This window comes from Bufo bufo, chromosome 2 (genome assembly GCF_905171765.1).
Source record: "Bufo bufo chromosome 2, aBufBuf1.1, whole genome shotgun sequence".
Classification (NCBI taxonomy): domain Eukaryota; kingdom Metazoa; phylum Chordata; class Amphibia; order Anura; family Bufonidae; genus Bufo; species Bufo bufo.
The window spans coordinates 702,680,523-702,696,664 of record NC_053390.1 but is presented as its reverse complement, the minus strand read 5'-3'; the positions used below and the strand labels follow the sequence as shown (position 1 = coordinate 702,696,664).

Sequence of the window (16,142 nt, the reverse complement as noted above, 5' to 3'; positions counted from 1 at the left end):
TCGTGGGGTGTCAATGGTTCTGAGAAAGGTGAAAAAGCATCCTAGAACTACACGGGAGGAGTTAGTTAATGACCTCAAATTAGCAGGGACCACAGTCACCAAGAAAACCATTGGAAACACATTACACCGCAATGGATTAAAATCCTGCAGGGCTCGCAAGGTCCCCCTGCTCAGGAAGGCACATGTGCAGGCCCGTCTGAAGTTTGCCAATGAACACCTGAATGATTCAGAGAGTGACTGGGAGAAGGTGCTGTGGTCTGATGAGACCAAAATAGAGCTCTTTGGCATTAACTCAACTCGCTGTGTTTGGAGGAAGAAAAATGCTGCCTATGACCCCCAAAACACCGTCCCCACCGTCAAGCATGGGGGTGGAAACATTTTGCTTTGGGGGTGTTTTTCTGCTAAGGGCACAGGACAACTTATTCGCATAAACGGGAAAATGGACGGAGCCATGTATCGTGAAATCCTGAGCGACAACCTCCTTCCCTCTGCCAGGAAACTGAAAATGGGTCGTGGATGGGTGTTCCAGCACGACAATGACCCAAAACATACAGCAAAGGCAACAAAGGAGTGGCTCAAGAAGAAGCACATTAAGGTCATGGAGTGGCCTAGTCAGTCTCCGGACCTTAATCCAATCGAAAACCTATGGAGGGAGCTCAAGCTCAGAGTTGCACAGAGACTGCCTCGAAACCTTAGGGATTTAGAGATGATCTGCAAAGAGGAGTGGACCAACATTCCTCCTAAAATGTGCGCAAACTTGGTCATCAATTACAAGAAACGTTTGACCTCTGTGCTTGCAAACAAGGGTTTTTCCACCAAGTATTAAGTCTTTTTTTGTTAGAGGGTTCAAATACTTATTTCACTCAATGAAATGCAAATCAGTTGCTATCTTTTATTTAAAGTTATTTTTTCGATTTTCCTTTTGATGTGCTATCTGCCACTGTTACAATAAACCTACCATTGAAATGATACTGTTCTGAGACTTTTCATTTCTTTGTCATTGGACAAACTTACAAAATCAGTGAGGGGTCAAATAATTATTTCCCCCACTGTATATATATATTAAGGAGGTACACCCTTGCTAATACAAGGCTGTGTTGATCCAGCTGAATATAATATATATACTGAAGCCACAATACCCATTCCACCTGGATAGCACATTCATAGATGCCACAGCTGGGTTCCGGGAGAAATATTAGCTCACCACATCCAAGCTGATTTTTACTAGAGCAAATTCCATTTCAGCAATTTTTGGGCAGAATAAATGATTACAGCTTCTTAAAAGAGCAAGAATTTCTCATTTCACACAATATAGTCAAGATTTTAGGATATACCGGTATAGTAAAAGGAAAAAAACAAAACTAAAAAGATTAGGACTTAGCCATGTTGCGGTGAATTAATTCTGTAATCACATGTGCGCCTTTAAAAAGCATTTTAAAATGGCAATCCGTAGTCAGGTATGGTACTGGCTGGTACCTCGGTACTGAAGCCCACTTCAGATTGCCACTTTAAAAAAATGTTTTTAAAGACGCAGATGTGATTACCAAATTATTTCACCGAATTCTCGCACGACTTCGGGCGAATTTTGCCTACACGGGGGCAGTACATTTTAATGCTGTATGCGGAGCATTAAAATTGAATTGTTTGAACGAATTGACTTCAGATCTCTGATCCGAAGCTCAATTTGCTCAACAAAAAGGTGCCATGATGGTGGATTCATTGAAACAGAATTGCCTTAAGAATAGTTCCAATTTTATGGTTTATGCAAATGGGAGCCTCAGTGCACTGCATTGCATAAAATAATAAGTCTGTTCCTGAACATTGCAACAGATTTTTAAAAGACGGGTATTTTAAATCAGCAGGATCAATCCTAGTAGATAGTATGCCTGGGTTATTAGGACTAACCAGGCCTCATACACACAGTATTTGCAGAGAGCTGCATGTAGAGCTGCAATGAATACTCTTTTAAATCGAGTAATTCTACACAAAAAAAAATAAAAAATACTCGATGCAAAATTGCATCGAAGCTTAGTTTGTGTCACGTGACCACGGAGCGGGAGTGAAGTGCTTGCAACCAATGACGCTGTGCACTCCGGGTGTCAGGAGGCACTGGGGCGGCAGGGCAGAGCTGATGGCACTGGAGTGAACTGATGCACTTGGGCACTAAAATAGTTTACTGCAGCCCTAGTTGCATGCATTGGGTACCGCATTTTGCAGTCCCCAATGCAGCTGCCGCGCCAGATCCAGACCCACTGAATAATAATAATCCGTCCACACCCAAAAAAAAAAAAAAAAAAAAAAGTTTGTTTTGCAGTGCGGAGGCACGGACAGGAACCCCACAGAAGCACTCTGTAGTGCTTCTGTGGGGTTCTATGCCTCTGTTCCGCACCACCAGATAGCGGACCCATTCAAGTGCGCATGAGGCCTAATGCTGTACAGAGACAGGTCTCAGACAACGTTAAGGGTCACAACGTTCACAAAGTCACACGTCCACAACTGTTTTGCGGTATGCAAATTGCGGATCCGCAAAACACGGACATCGGCCATGTGCGTTCCATTTTGCGGACTGCACACGGCCGGCACTATAATAGAAATGCCTTTTCTTGTCTGTGGCAGCAGACAAGAATGGGACAAGTTCTATTTTTTTGCAGGGCCGCGGAACGGAAGTGTGGACAGCACACAGTGTGCTGTCCGCAACTTTTGCGGCCCTATTGAAAATGAATGGGTCCGCACCCGTTCCACAAAGTTGCGGACGTGTGAATGGACCCTAAAACCGAAGTGTTTGAACGAATCGACTTCTGATCTTCGGAGCTCAATGCACTCAACACTAGGCACCACAAGGAGGTTGAGCCTTAACCACTGTAGGGGCAGGAACAGAGATTAAACTTGTCCCCTCCCAAAACCTCTCCGTGCTTTTCTTAGCATACTAGACCACACAATGAACATTTCATCCCCGTGACTGCACCACAAGGAGAACTAATAGCATACTGCCTCAGTGGTTAGCACTGGTGCCCCACATGGAGTTTGTATGTTCTCCCCGTGTTTCTTCTAGGTACTCCAGTTTACAAAGACATACTGATAGGGAATTTAGACTGCGAGTGCCAGTGGAGACAGCAAGCAATAAAAATGCTTGTCAGCTCTATATAAAAAGTGAATAAAATAAATAACTTAAAGGGCAACTTCTTATGAGACCTTCTGGCCAAGGGGATGCCCTAGAAAATTGGTCTAAAGAAGCTTATAATCATCTAGCAATGGGGGCTTTTGATAATTTTCCCCCTTGCTTTTGACTAAAAACTGGATAAGGCTATATGCACACAACCGTATTTTTTTTTTTGCGGACCACAAAACGCAAACAGATGACGTTCCGTATGGCATTCCGTATAGGACATGCACAATTTTTTTTGCTGAGGAACGGACATACTGATGCGGACAGCACATGGTGTGCTGTCCGCGTTATTTGCGGATCCATTGAAATGAATTGGTCCACATCCTATCCGCAAAAAAAAACGGAACAGACACAAAATACGGTTGTGTGCATGAGGGCTAAGGAGGATTTTTCCTAAACCCCTTAGGCTCCATTCAGACATCCATAGAATGGGTCCGCATCCGATCAACATAACACATTCATTCTCTATGGGGCTGGAAGAGATGGAGGACAGCACACAGTGTTCTGGAAGTGCAGCCCCGATCTTTCGGTCCGCAGCTGCAGAAAAATAAATAAATAGAACAAGTCCTATTCTTGTCCGCAACTGCGGACAAGAAAAGGCAATTTCTATTATAGTTCCGGCGATGTGCAGTCTGCAAATTGTGGAACGCTCATTGCTGGTGTCAGTGTTTTGCGGATCCGCAAAACACTTACGGACGTGTAAAAAGACCCGTAGTTAAATCGTTCAGGGCAGTATTTAGATCTTACTGAAGAACGCAAGGGAGAATATAGGGAATAAATCTGGAGGCAGCTATCAAATCTCGATCCATTTCCGATCTTCAAAAAAACAAGCAATAAGAGCCAAGACCTTGGCTGAGAATCCTGCGAACGATCGTTCCCAATAATTTGGCCATGTAAAATGTGCTGCCGATCACCCGATGAAAAGCAAAAACACTGGCTGATTGTGTCGTTAACGCAGGCACCGTCGAACGACAGCTTGTGTCTCCAGCCCAGAAACAGAAAGGTTTCCATAACTTAAAGGGATTTTGTCACCTCGTTTTCGGTTATAGAGATGCGGACATGCACAGCAATATACCTGTCCTATAGGGCTGTGTCATTTTATTGTGTTTAAAAAATGATTTTAGAGATATGTAAATAAGCCTTGTAGGGTGCCCAAGGAGCTGTACTAACCTTCCTGGTGCCCAGCCACACCCGCCTGTGAAGGAGCCCAGCACCGCCTGCGTCCTCCGAATCTCCTTTTTTCTTCACAGTTAGATTGCTGTAATCTCGCGCATGTGCAGTGCCGGCAATCTAACTGTGAAGAAAGGAGGAGATTCGGAGGACGCAGGCGGTGCTGGGCTCCTTCACAGGCGGGTGTGGCTGGGCACCAGGAAGGTTAGTACAGCTCCTTTGGCACCCTACAAGGCTTATTTACATATCTCTAAAATCATTTTTTAAACAAAATAAAAAAAAAAAAAAAAAAGGACACAGCCCTATAGGACCGGTATATTGCGGACATGCTAGCGGCGATCTAGCCATACACGTCCGCAGCTCTATAATGGAAAACGAGTTGACAGAATCCCTTTAAAGTGGTTCTCTCACGTCAGAAATGGCATTTATCACATAGACAAAGTTAATACAAGGCACTTACTAACGTATTGTGATTGCCCATGTTGCCTCCTTTGCTTGATTAATCTTTTCATCACATTATATATACACACACTCTATAGGAAAAAGCACTACACCAGAGAGGCCGGCATCTTTTCTTATATTGTCACTCGTAAGCACTGGAAACAAGTGGGTAAAGACAAAATCAAGCCAGCAAAGGAGGCAATATACACAGCCACAATACTTTAAGTGCTTTGGATTTCCTTTGTTTACATGATAAATGCCATTTGCTGAAGTGAGACAACCCATTTAAAAAAGGAGTATTCTGGTTATAACAACCTATCTCCTATCCAAAAGGATAGGGCAAAACTATCAGATCGGTGAGGGTCATACCGCTGGGACTCTCACTGATCATGAGAACAGGGCCTGTACCCTGTGGAGCCCCCTGAAATGGACTCAGCGGCTAGTCTGAAATGTGCACCATAGCTTCATTCATTTCTATAGGTGCACTGAATACAGAGCTACACAGCACATTTCTGACCAACTGCTCCGTCCATTTCAGGGGGACTCCACAAGGTACAGGGCCCCAGCAGTAGGACCTCCACCATTATGATAGTTACCCCCTTATCCTGTGTACAGAGGATAACTTGAATACCCTTTTAAAAAGATAAATGGCTGAAGTTTTTTTTTTTTTTCTGATGGCTTTCAGAGGTAGAGATCTGCAATATCTTCTAGATAAAGCGTTTTAAGATTGCGCTTTTAGGATCCATGCTGTCAGACAGAATTCATGAGGACCTGGACGAAGAACTGCCCCCCCCCCCCCACCCCCCCGAGACAACATATTCCTGCGCAAGAGAAGAATCCATGGATCTGTTAGGGCCATGAGTTGTATTAGGGCAAACCAATTTTTCTTGGGTCAATAAGGAGTGATAAGTACGATGGTCACTGGGTCAAAAGATCGTCTGAATAACCCTTGGAATAGAGGAATGGGAGGGAATACATAGGCGAGACTCCATGTCAAAGTCTGGGAAAAAGTATCTATTCCACTAACTTTTAACGTTCTGCTACCTTAAAGTAGTTTGCCACATCTACACCCCAAACCTGTGCTGCTTGCATCTGTATGAATATGGAGTGCTGATTTTTTTTGCCACAAGATTCTTTTCTTCGGGTTCTGTGGAATTTATTGTCACCGTTTTGAATTTTTTGCAGAAAATGCATCTGTTTAGCATCTTAGGATACCAGTCCAGATTTAAAAATAAATAACTAAAAAGTATTCAACCTTCCCCCTTTCCCCTGGCATAATCATCAGCCAATTTGGGAGACTGAGAAGGAAACCTTTCCCTCTTACCCCCTTGTGGATAGCGCCCGCATCCTGTTTTTCCTTTACCACTATAAGACTTGCCTTGAGGATTAAAGAAACGAAAGGACTGCTTTTTACCCATCCTTTCCTCTGGAAAAGCTTTTTTCTTATCTGCTGCCTTCTCTAATATTTTGTCTTCTACAGGACGGAACACATACTCCCAGAAAAGGAAGAATATAACTTTCCCTTAGTGGTTACGACTTGATTCATAGTGCTCTCCTAGCTAAATTAGATAAATCTCTAGCCACAAACCAAAACGTATTTGACAGAGGCGTCTACAAAAAATAAAAAGGCATAACTTGAAAGAACTAAATCAATAATGTCCTCTCCAGAAGTTTGATTTTTAAAAGGTGATTTTTCAGCTCAATAATCCAAAAAGATATAGAACAGGCAACAGAAGTCATCACTATGTTAGCCTTAAAACCATAGAAGAACCTTTCCATTCCATATGGTCAATTGAGAAGAATTGTCAAATGGCAAAGAGGTTTTGTTTTTTAATCCGATCTGCAACGATTCTCTGTTTTAGGAAAAGCAATCAATTTAGATTCAGTACGGTCAAATAAAAATAGACTTCTAACTCTAGAAACCCCCCCCAGTCTTCTTTCCAGATCTAACTGGTCATCCAGAATCATGTGTTGAACATTCTCATTGATAGGTAAAAATCTCGACTTCTTTTCTTGAAAGCCCCAAAACATTTTTGTCCTGTACAGTATGAGGTTTTTGCACCTCAATTCCCATGGCAGATCTCAAGTAAGGAATCCATTTCCTCTAAAGTAGTAATTCTTTTCTCCTCCTCAGATAACAAGTCATCATTATAATACAGTCTGGAAATGAAGGCTCCATCCTCCATATCATCCGAGTTAGATGAAGATAAAACGGCAATTGTAGGTCACTTAAAGGGTTGAACACTTGGACTGGGGGCCCTAGAAGATCGGCTTATTTGTAGATTAGGGACTTAAACTCAGCCATAATAGATAGTTGCTCCTCCCTTATGAGATTAACAATATAGTCCTTACAAAAGCTTCTTATAAAGCTTCTGACATTTTTTTGAAGACATATTGAACATTTTAGACTTCTTCTAGCCTTCTCGGTTTGTATCTTTAGAAAAACCTAACAAAGAAAGAGGTTCAAGAAAATCCAGCTCCATTTCGGTAAAGGAAAATTTATTTTGCTTGCGGTAAAAATCACATCCAGACAGTTACAAAGTAGTTGTCTACGCGTTTCGGGCTACTGAAGACAATTCGCGCCCTTACTCATGACACAATAGAACTAGGTGTATATATAAATAATCCTGAATTCATCAAACTGGATAACAAACTAAAAGGAAGAGCTGCAAAAAATGGAAGATGATCTTAAGTTTAAACAGATGAAATATAATCAAGATCTGCTTGACTATGAGTCGAACCAAGTATATACATGGACGGTTTCTAAACAACATACACCCCGTTCGATTCTGAAAAAGTTGCGCAGTAAAAAGAATCGAAAACTCCCAGAGGGTTTCATTTAGTTTGACGGATCTGGATTCCATTGATTCAGAGCAGGAACTTACCTCTTCACCTGCACATACTTCTCAAGTGAAAGAGACTGATTCACCCAAAGCGGCTTCAAAAAACGGAGGGCAGGTCGGAAACATCGAAAACCGCCGGTATCCGGTGAGATACAAAAAGAACAAGTCGAACTCCAAGTGATCAACTTGTCCGCTTCTATTTTATCATCAGAGGACATTAATGTGCTTAAAAGAGGTTTAACTTTTTCTCCCACCTGTCAGTTTGATTTGTATAGGACGCTCCTGGATGTCAACAGGCTGGCCCGCGCTCTCACTCTCCGGCGACATTTCCAGGTGGGCGACCACGATGGTTGTGCTGCGGAGATGGGAACCTATGGTAACATTACCGCAGGGTTGCAGGAATATGTACTTCTGGTGGTGGATTTCCTCCTCAGGCGCAATTTCTTCATGTTTAACAATACGTTTTTTCTGCAAGTATCAGGGGTGTCGATGGGGGCTAAGTTCTCTCCCTCCATAGCTAATATTTTTATGGCATGGTGGGAGAGGAGCTTCCTCCTCATCGACACCCATCCTTTTTGGCGATGCATCAGGTGGTATGGCCGTTACATCTATGACCTGATCCTGGTTTGGACGGGTGATGTGGCGGCCATACCAGCTTTTGGTTGCTATATCAACTCCTGTGTGGACACTATTTCATTTAGTGTCCACCATGACATGCAGGATATTTCTCTTTTGGATTTGTGCCTGAGGGGGGACCCCTCCACCGGAAAAATCCACACGTGTACCTATAGAAAGCTCTTAGCAGGAAATACAACCCTGCACGCCACATCCTGCCAGCCGAAAAATATAGCAAATATACCGAGGGGTGAGATAATACGTGCAAGGAGGAACAGCACGGATGATGATAGCTTCATGATTGAAGCTGAAAATATCGCCCACAGATTACACAAGAGAGCTTATGCCAGAAGTCAGGTTGGGGATGTAATACAGCAGGTGTCCGAGATTGAAAGAGGGTCTCTGGTTCATCCAGAGCAGGAGAGTGTATCTAGGGATAGTGAACTCAGTGCTGTGGTTGCCAACAGAAACAAAACTAAAAACAAAAACTTCAAAAGTAATGGAAACAAAAGAAATCTGTCTATTACACAACACAGCACGGAGTTCACACAGATCTGCCACATTGTAAAAAGGCATTTTCCTGTCCTGGCATATGATAGAGAATGGACGGACATAGTTGTAGATGGGGTTAAATGTGCAGCCAGAAGAGCACCCACCATCGCTAACTGTCAGTCCTAGCCTGTATCAGGACAGGAAAAAAAATATATAAAAAATAAAATAAAATTGCAGCCTGTCTGGCTCACGACCAAAGGAAGCTATAGATGCGGACATTATAGGTGCATATGTTGCACCCACATGTCGATTTCTAATACCTTTGTTTCAGCTTCAACTGGCAGGATTTTTCAAATGAAAACATACCTTAATTGCAACACAACCTTTGCAGTTTATTTAATCACATGCAGAAAATGCAAACTGCAAGATGTAGGTTGCACCACTAATACCATAAAAACCAGAATACGTAGGCATATTTCCGATGTGCCCCATCATGGCAGCCGCAATACATCTGTAGCTAGTCTGCATTTTGCAGTCAGCCATGGTGGCGACACATCGGATCTAGTGGTACAGGGTATAGAAATGTTTTTTTTGCCAAAAAGGGGAGGGGATTACAAAGAAAATTCCTTTTGGATTTTCGCATTGAACACGCGGCAACCTGATGGTCTGAACAGACGTCTAGACCTAATCTTGCAACAATAAATCCATCATGTTATTGTTCCTGCACTTCACAGCCGTCCCTCAAAAAAGCTAAAATTAAAAAAACTCTCCTCTTTAATTTTGTTTCCCACAGCCAGTACATATATTGTGCACTTTTTGTATAGGCTTTTTTGTTCATTGTGTGTTTTTTTTCTCATGAGAAGTCTTGTTCATAGGTGTGGCATGTGTTAGAGGGTGTCTGCAGTCATGTGACCACATCCAGTGAAAACAGGTGCAGCCCCTCTATAAACATTGCCACTTTTTAATGTTGTATTGTGTCATGAGTAAGGGCGCGAATTGTCTTCAGTAGCCCCGAAACATGTAGACAACGACTTTGTAACTGTAACTGGATGTGATTTTACCGCAAGCAAAATAAATTTTCCTTTACCAAAGTGGAGCTGGATTTTCTTGAACCATATTGCAATATGTTACCCGGGCCTGACACAGGTCCTCCGTGCTCACAGGTGAAGGTGGGAGCTGCTGAACTTTCTTTTCTTCTAACAAAGAAAGAGCAACCAAATATCACCAGAGTATAAGGGAATAGAAGACTCCAATCACCATAAATAGAGATTGTGCGCATATATAATAGGAAAGGGAAAAGGAAAAGGAAGGACCTGGAAGTAGTAAAGAGAACCAAAGCTAGAAATGGTCTAGATATAAATATCCTCCTAACCTGCCCCCCCCCCCCCCCCTCTAGATCAGGGAGGACTCTCTGCCCCGACTGGAAACACTAATGGGAGGGAGCAATCTGACTTCTCTCTGTTCCTGCCCCTACAGAGGTCAAGGGTCAACCTCCTTGTGGAGCCATCATAGGGGAAGGAATGGAAAAGATTTTCTTTCATCAGGAATGGTGCAACCGATTTTCACAAAACAGGCATCATTTTAATCTGCATGAGCAACTCAACCAGGCAGTAATCCTAGTTTCATTGGGTTGATCCTACCGACAGGTGCTCATTAATAACATTTTGAAACAGTCAATGATATATACATACCATATGGATATTTAGTGTCAAGCCTGTCATCTGCTGTTCTAGCCCACGGAAGAATGTCATCATCACAGCCATTAGGCATTCCATTATAACCAATACCAACTATCTTGTTCTCTGTATTTACAATACATGCTCCAACCTAAAATAAGAGTAATATCTTAAAAAATAAATAACCACTGATAATACATGACAACCAGTTAAGTAAAACAATATAGACAGCCCTCACTGCATGTTCTACTGGACACAGAGACAAGTCAGAAGATATAGCTAATCCAGGGCTCGACAAATCCCAGGCGCCAGGTCGCCATGGCGATCAGGAATTTGGTCCTGGAGCTTGGGCATTTGTCAGTCCGTTTTCAAAGGTGCACGGGCGACGGGTGTGGAGCGCCGGAGGGGGGCCCGTTCTGTCCGGAGGCAGCAGGAGTGGAGATGAGCACCTCCATTGTGGAAGCGCTCATCTCCATATTCATCTGTATCGCCGTCCTCAGGACAGCGATACAGATGAATGGTGCGGAGGAGCAGGGGAGAGGCGTCTCCCTTGCCCGTTCCTCTGATAGGCCTGTAGCCTATCAGAGCCCAGTGCAGGCGGCGCGATTAAGTCATTGCGCCGCCTGAGCCGTACAGTGAGGGACACAGGCCGGGAGAGGCCTGCAACGCATCACTGAAAGCAGCATAAGGCAAGTATGAGTTTATTGTTTTTATTATTTATAGTATACTGGGGCAAGAAGGGGAGCCTGGCTCCTAGATTCCAAGGAAATTTGTCAAGCCCTGAGCTAATCACAGCTTTTTTGTAACAGTTTAAATGGGTATTTCTATCTCAATCGTGCTAGAGATCAAGCTATTCCTTTCAATGACTTGTGCACTACAGAAAAGGTGTAGCTTGCTTTAAAGGTTTATGTACAGTAGCTCCCATTTACTTCTATGCCATTTCAGCAAATTCGGTCACATGCTGCCGTACAAGACTAGCATTCAGATGTCAGCCATTAATGAGATGCGAATACCTCCTTTAATAGGAGGACATAACGGTAGCAGCATACAAGTTCTTTTTACACAGGGAGGCAATGGTGCTGCAGAAAGGATTGTAGTTTTTACATTTGGTTCTGATGCAGTGGTTATACTAAAAGAAGTCATAATATAATTATATACATCACCAGTAGGTCAACAAATAACACAGCATCACCTAAAAACTGTACATGCACTGTGTAAATGGGATTTTATATAACGCTACTGGCTAATGTTATACAGTACTGAAGTGGTCCAAACACCTGCAGAGAAAACAGTGTGGTACTAACGCGCCAAAAAGTGGGTAGGGTGTGGGCTGGAGCAACGTGGCCCAACTCGTTTAACCACCTCAGCCCCCAGTGCTTAAACACCCTGAAAGACCAGGCCACTTTTTACACTTCTGACCTACACTACTTTCACCGTTTATTGCTCGGTCATGCAACTTACCACCCAAATGAATTTTACCTCCTTTTCTTCTCACTAATAGAGCTTTCATTTGGTGGTATTTCATTGCTGCTGACATTTTTACTTTTTTTGTTATTAATCGAAATTTAACGATTTTTTTGCAAAAAAATGACATTTTTCACTTTCAGTTGTAAAATTTTGCAAAAAAAACGAGATCCATATAGAAATTTTGCTCTAAATTTATAGTTCTACATGTCTTTGATAAAAAAAAAATGTTTGGGTAAAAAAAAAATGGTTTGGGTAAAAGTTATAGCGTTTACAAACTATGGTACAAAAATGTGAATTTCCGCTTTTTGAAGCCGCTCTGACTTTCTGAGCACCTGTCATGTTTCCTGAGGTTCTACAATGCCCAGACAGTACAAACACCCCACAAATGACCCCATTTCTGAAAGTACACACCCTAAGGTATTCGCTGATGGGCATAGTGAGTTCATAGAACTTTTTTTTTTTTGTCACAAGTTAGCGGAAAATGATGATTTTTTTTTTTTTTTTTTTTTTTCTTACAAAGTCTCATATTCCACTAACTTGTGACAAAAAATAAAAAGTTCTATGAACTCACTATGCCCATCAGCGAATACCTTGGGGTCTCTTCTTTCCAAAATGGGGTCACTTGTGGGGTAGTTATACTGCCCTGGCATTCTAGGGGCCCAAATGTGTGGTAAGGAGTTTGAAATCAAATTCAGTAAAAAATGACCTGTGAAATCCGAAAGGTGCTCTTTGGAATATGGGCCCCTTTGCCCACCTAGGCTGCAAAAAAGTGTCACACATCTGGTATCTCCGTACTCAGGAGAAGGTGGGGAATGTGTTTTGGGGTGTCATTTTATATATACCCATGCTGGGTGAGAGAAATATCTTGGCAAAAGACAACTTTTCCCATTTTTTTATACAAAGTTGTCATTTGACCAAGATATTTATCTCACCCAGTATGGGTATATGTAAAAAGACACCCCAAAACACATTCCTCAACTTCTCCTGAGTACGGGGATACCAGATGTGTGACGCTTTTTTGCAGCCTAGGTGGGCAAAGGGGCCCATATTCCAAAGAGCACCTTTCGGATTTCACTCCTCATTTTTTCCTGAATTTGATTTCAAACTCCTTACCACACATTTGGGCCCCTAGAATACCAGGGCAGTATAACTACCCCACAAGTGACCCCATTTTGGAAAGAAGACACCCCAAGGTATTCCGTGAGGGGCATGGCGAGTTCCTAGAATTTTTTATTTTTTGTCACAAGTTAGTGGAAAATGATGATTTTTTTTTTTTTTTTTTTTTTTTCATACAAAGTCTCATATTCCACAAACTTGTGACAAAAAATAAAAACTTCCATGAACTCACTATGCCCATCAGCGAATACCTTGGGGTCTCTTCTTTCCAAAATGGGGTCACTTGTGGGGTAGTTATACTGCCCTGGCATTCTAGGGGCCCAAATGTGTGGTAAGTAGGTAAATGACCTGTGAAATCCGAAAGGTGCTCTTTGGAATGTGGGCCCCTTTGCCCCCCTAGGCTGCAAAAAAGTGTCACACATCTGGTATCTCCGTACTCAGGAGAAGTTGAGGAATGTGTTTTGGGGTGTCTTTTTACATATACCCATGCTGGGTGAGATAAATATCTTGGTCAAATGCCAACTTTGTATAAAAAAATGGGAAAAGTTGTCTTTTGCCAAGATATTTCTCTCACCCAGCATGGGTATATGTAAAATGACACCCCAAAACACATTCCCCAACTTCTCCCGATTACGGAGATACCAGATGTGTGACACTTTTTTGCAGCCTAGGTGGGCAAAGGGGCCCATATTCAAAAGAGCACCTTTCGGATTTCAAAGGTCATTTTTTACAGAATTTGATTTCAAACTCCTTACCACACATTTGGGCCCCTAGAATGCCAGGGCAGTATAACTACCCCACAAGTGACCCCATTTTGGAAAGAAGAGACCCCAAGGTATTCGCTGATGGGCATAGTGAGTTCATGGAACTTTTTATTTTTTGTCACAAGTTAGTGGAATATGAGACTTTGTATGAAAAAAAAAAAAAAAAAAAAAATAAGCATTTTCCACTAACTTGTGACAAAAAATAAAAAATTCTAGGAACTCGCCATGCCCCTCACGGAATACCTTGGGGTGTCTTCTTTCCAAAATGGGGTCACTTGTGGGGTAGTTATACTGCCCTGGCATTTTCCAGGGGCCCTAATGTGTGGTAAGTAGGTAAATGACCTGTGAAATCCTAAAGGTGCTCTTTGGAATATGGGCCCCTTTGCCCACCTAGGCTGCAAAAAAGTGTCACACATGTGGTATCGCCGTATTCAGGAGAAGTTGGGGAATGTGTTTTGGGGTGTCATTTTACATATACCCATGCTGGGTGAGAGAAATATCTTGGCAAAAGACAACTTTTCCCATTTTTTTATACAAAGTTGGCATTTGACCAAGATATTTCTCTCACCCAGCATGGGTATATGTAAAATGACACCCCAAAACACATTCCCCAACGTCTCCTGAATACGGAGATACCACATGTGTGACACTTTTTTGCAGCCTAGGTGGGCAAAGGTGCCCAAATTCCTTTTAGGAGGGCATTTTTAGACATTTGGATACCAGACTTCTTCTCACGCTTTGGGGCCCCTAGAATGCCAGGGCAGTATAAATACCCCACATGTGACCCCATTTTGGAAAGAAGACACCCCAAGGTATTCAATGAGGGGCATGGCGAGTTCATAGAAATTTTTTTTTTTTGGCACAAGTTAGCGGAAATTGATATTTTTTATTTTTTTCTCACAAAGTCTCCCGTTCCGCTAACTTGGGACAAAAATTTCAATCTTTCATGGACTCAATATGCCCCTCACGGAATACCTGGGGGTGTCTTCTTTCCGAAATGGGGTCACATGTGGGGTATTTATACTGCCCTGGCATTCTAGGGGCCCTAAAGCGTGAGAAGAAGTCTGGAATATAAATGTCTAAAAAATTTTACGCATTTGGATTCCGTGAGGGGTATGGTGAGTTCATGTGAGATTTTATTTTTTGACACAAGTTAGTGGAATATGAGACTTTGTAAGAAAAAAAAAAAAAAAATTCCGCTAACTTGGGCCAAAAAAATATCTGAATGGAGCCTTACAGGGGGGTGATCAATGACAGGGGGGTGATCAATGACAGGGGGGTTGATCAATGACAGGGGGGTTGATCAATGAGAGGGGGGTGATCAATGACAGGGGGGTGATCAGGGAGTCTATATGGGGTGATAACCACAGTCATTGATCACGCCCGTGTAAGGCTTCATTCAGACGTCCGGATGCGTTTTGCGGATCCGATCCATCTATCAGTGCATCCGTAAAAATCATGCGGACATCTGAATGGAGCTTTACAGGGGGGTAATCAATGACAGGGGGGTGATCAGGGAGTCTATATGGGGTGATCACCACAGTCATTGATCACGCCCCTGTAAGGCTTCATTCAGACGTCCGGATGCGTTTTGCGGATCCGATCCATCTATCAGTGCATCCGTAAAAATCATGCGGACGTCTGAATGGAGCTTTACAGGGGGGTAATCAATGACAGGGGGGTGATCAGGGAGTCTATATGGGGTGATCACCACAGTCATTGATCACGCCCCTGTAAGGCTTCATTCAGACGTCCGGATGCGTTTTGCGGATCCGATCCATCTATCAGTGCATCCGTAAAAATCATGCGGACGTCTGAATGGAGCTTTACAGGGGGGTAATCAATGACAGGGGGGTAATCAATGACAGGGGGGTGATCAGGGAGTCTATATGGGGTGATCACCACAGTCATTGATCATGCCCCTGTAAGGCTTCATTCAGACGTCCGGATGCGTTTTGCGGATCCGATCCATCTATCAGTGCATCCGTAAAAATCATGCGGACATCTGAATGGAGCTTTACAGGGGGGTAATCAATGACAGGGGGGTGATCACCACAGTCATTGATCATGCCCCTGTAAGGCTTCATTCAGACGACCGGATGCGTTTTGCGGATCCGATCCATGTATCAGTGCATCCGTAAAAATCATGCGGACATCTGAATGGAGCTTTACAGGGGGGTGATCAGGGAGTCTATATGGGGTGATCACCACAGTCATTGATCATGCCCCTGTAAGGCTTCATTCAGACGTCCGGATGCGTTTTGCGGATCCGATCCATCTATCAGTGGATCCGTAAAAATCATGCGGACGTCTGAATGGAGCTTTACAGGGGGGTAATCAATGACAGGGGGGTAATCAATGACAGGGGGGTGATCAGGGAGTCTATATGGGG

At 43.0% G+C, this 16,142-nt stretch overlaps 1 protein-coding gene across 2 annotated transcripts in view; it reads right to left on the bottom strand.

Annotated features, from left to right (window-relative positions):
* LOC120991759 (deoxycytidylate deaminase-like) overlaps nucleotides 1-16,142 on the bottom strand; it is a 40,685-nt gene that overhangs the window by 19,632 nt on the left and 4,911 nt on the right. For both annotated transcript variants that reach the window (XM_040420534.1, XM_040420535.1), the window contains exon 3: nucleotides 10,419-10,554. In XM_040420534.1, the coding sequence (XP_040276468.1) occupies nucleotides 10,419-10,554 (136 nt within the window). The remainder of the gene's footprint in view (nucleotides 1-10,418; nucleotides 10,555-16,142) is intronic.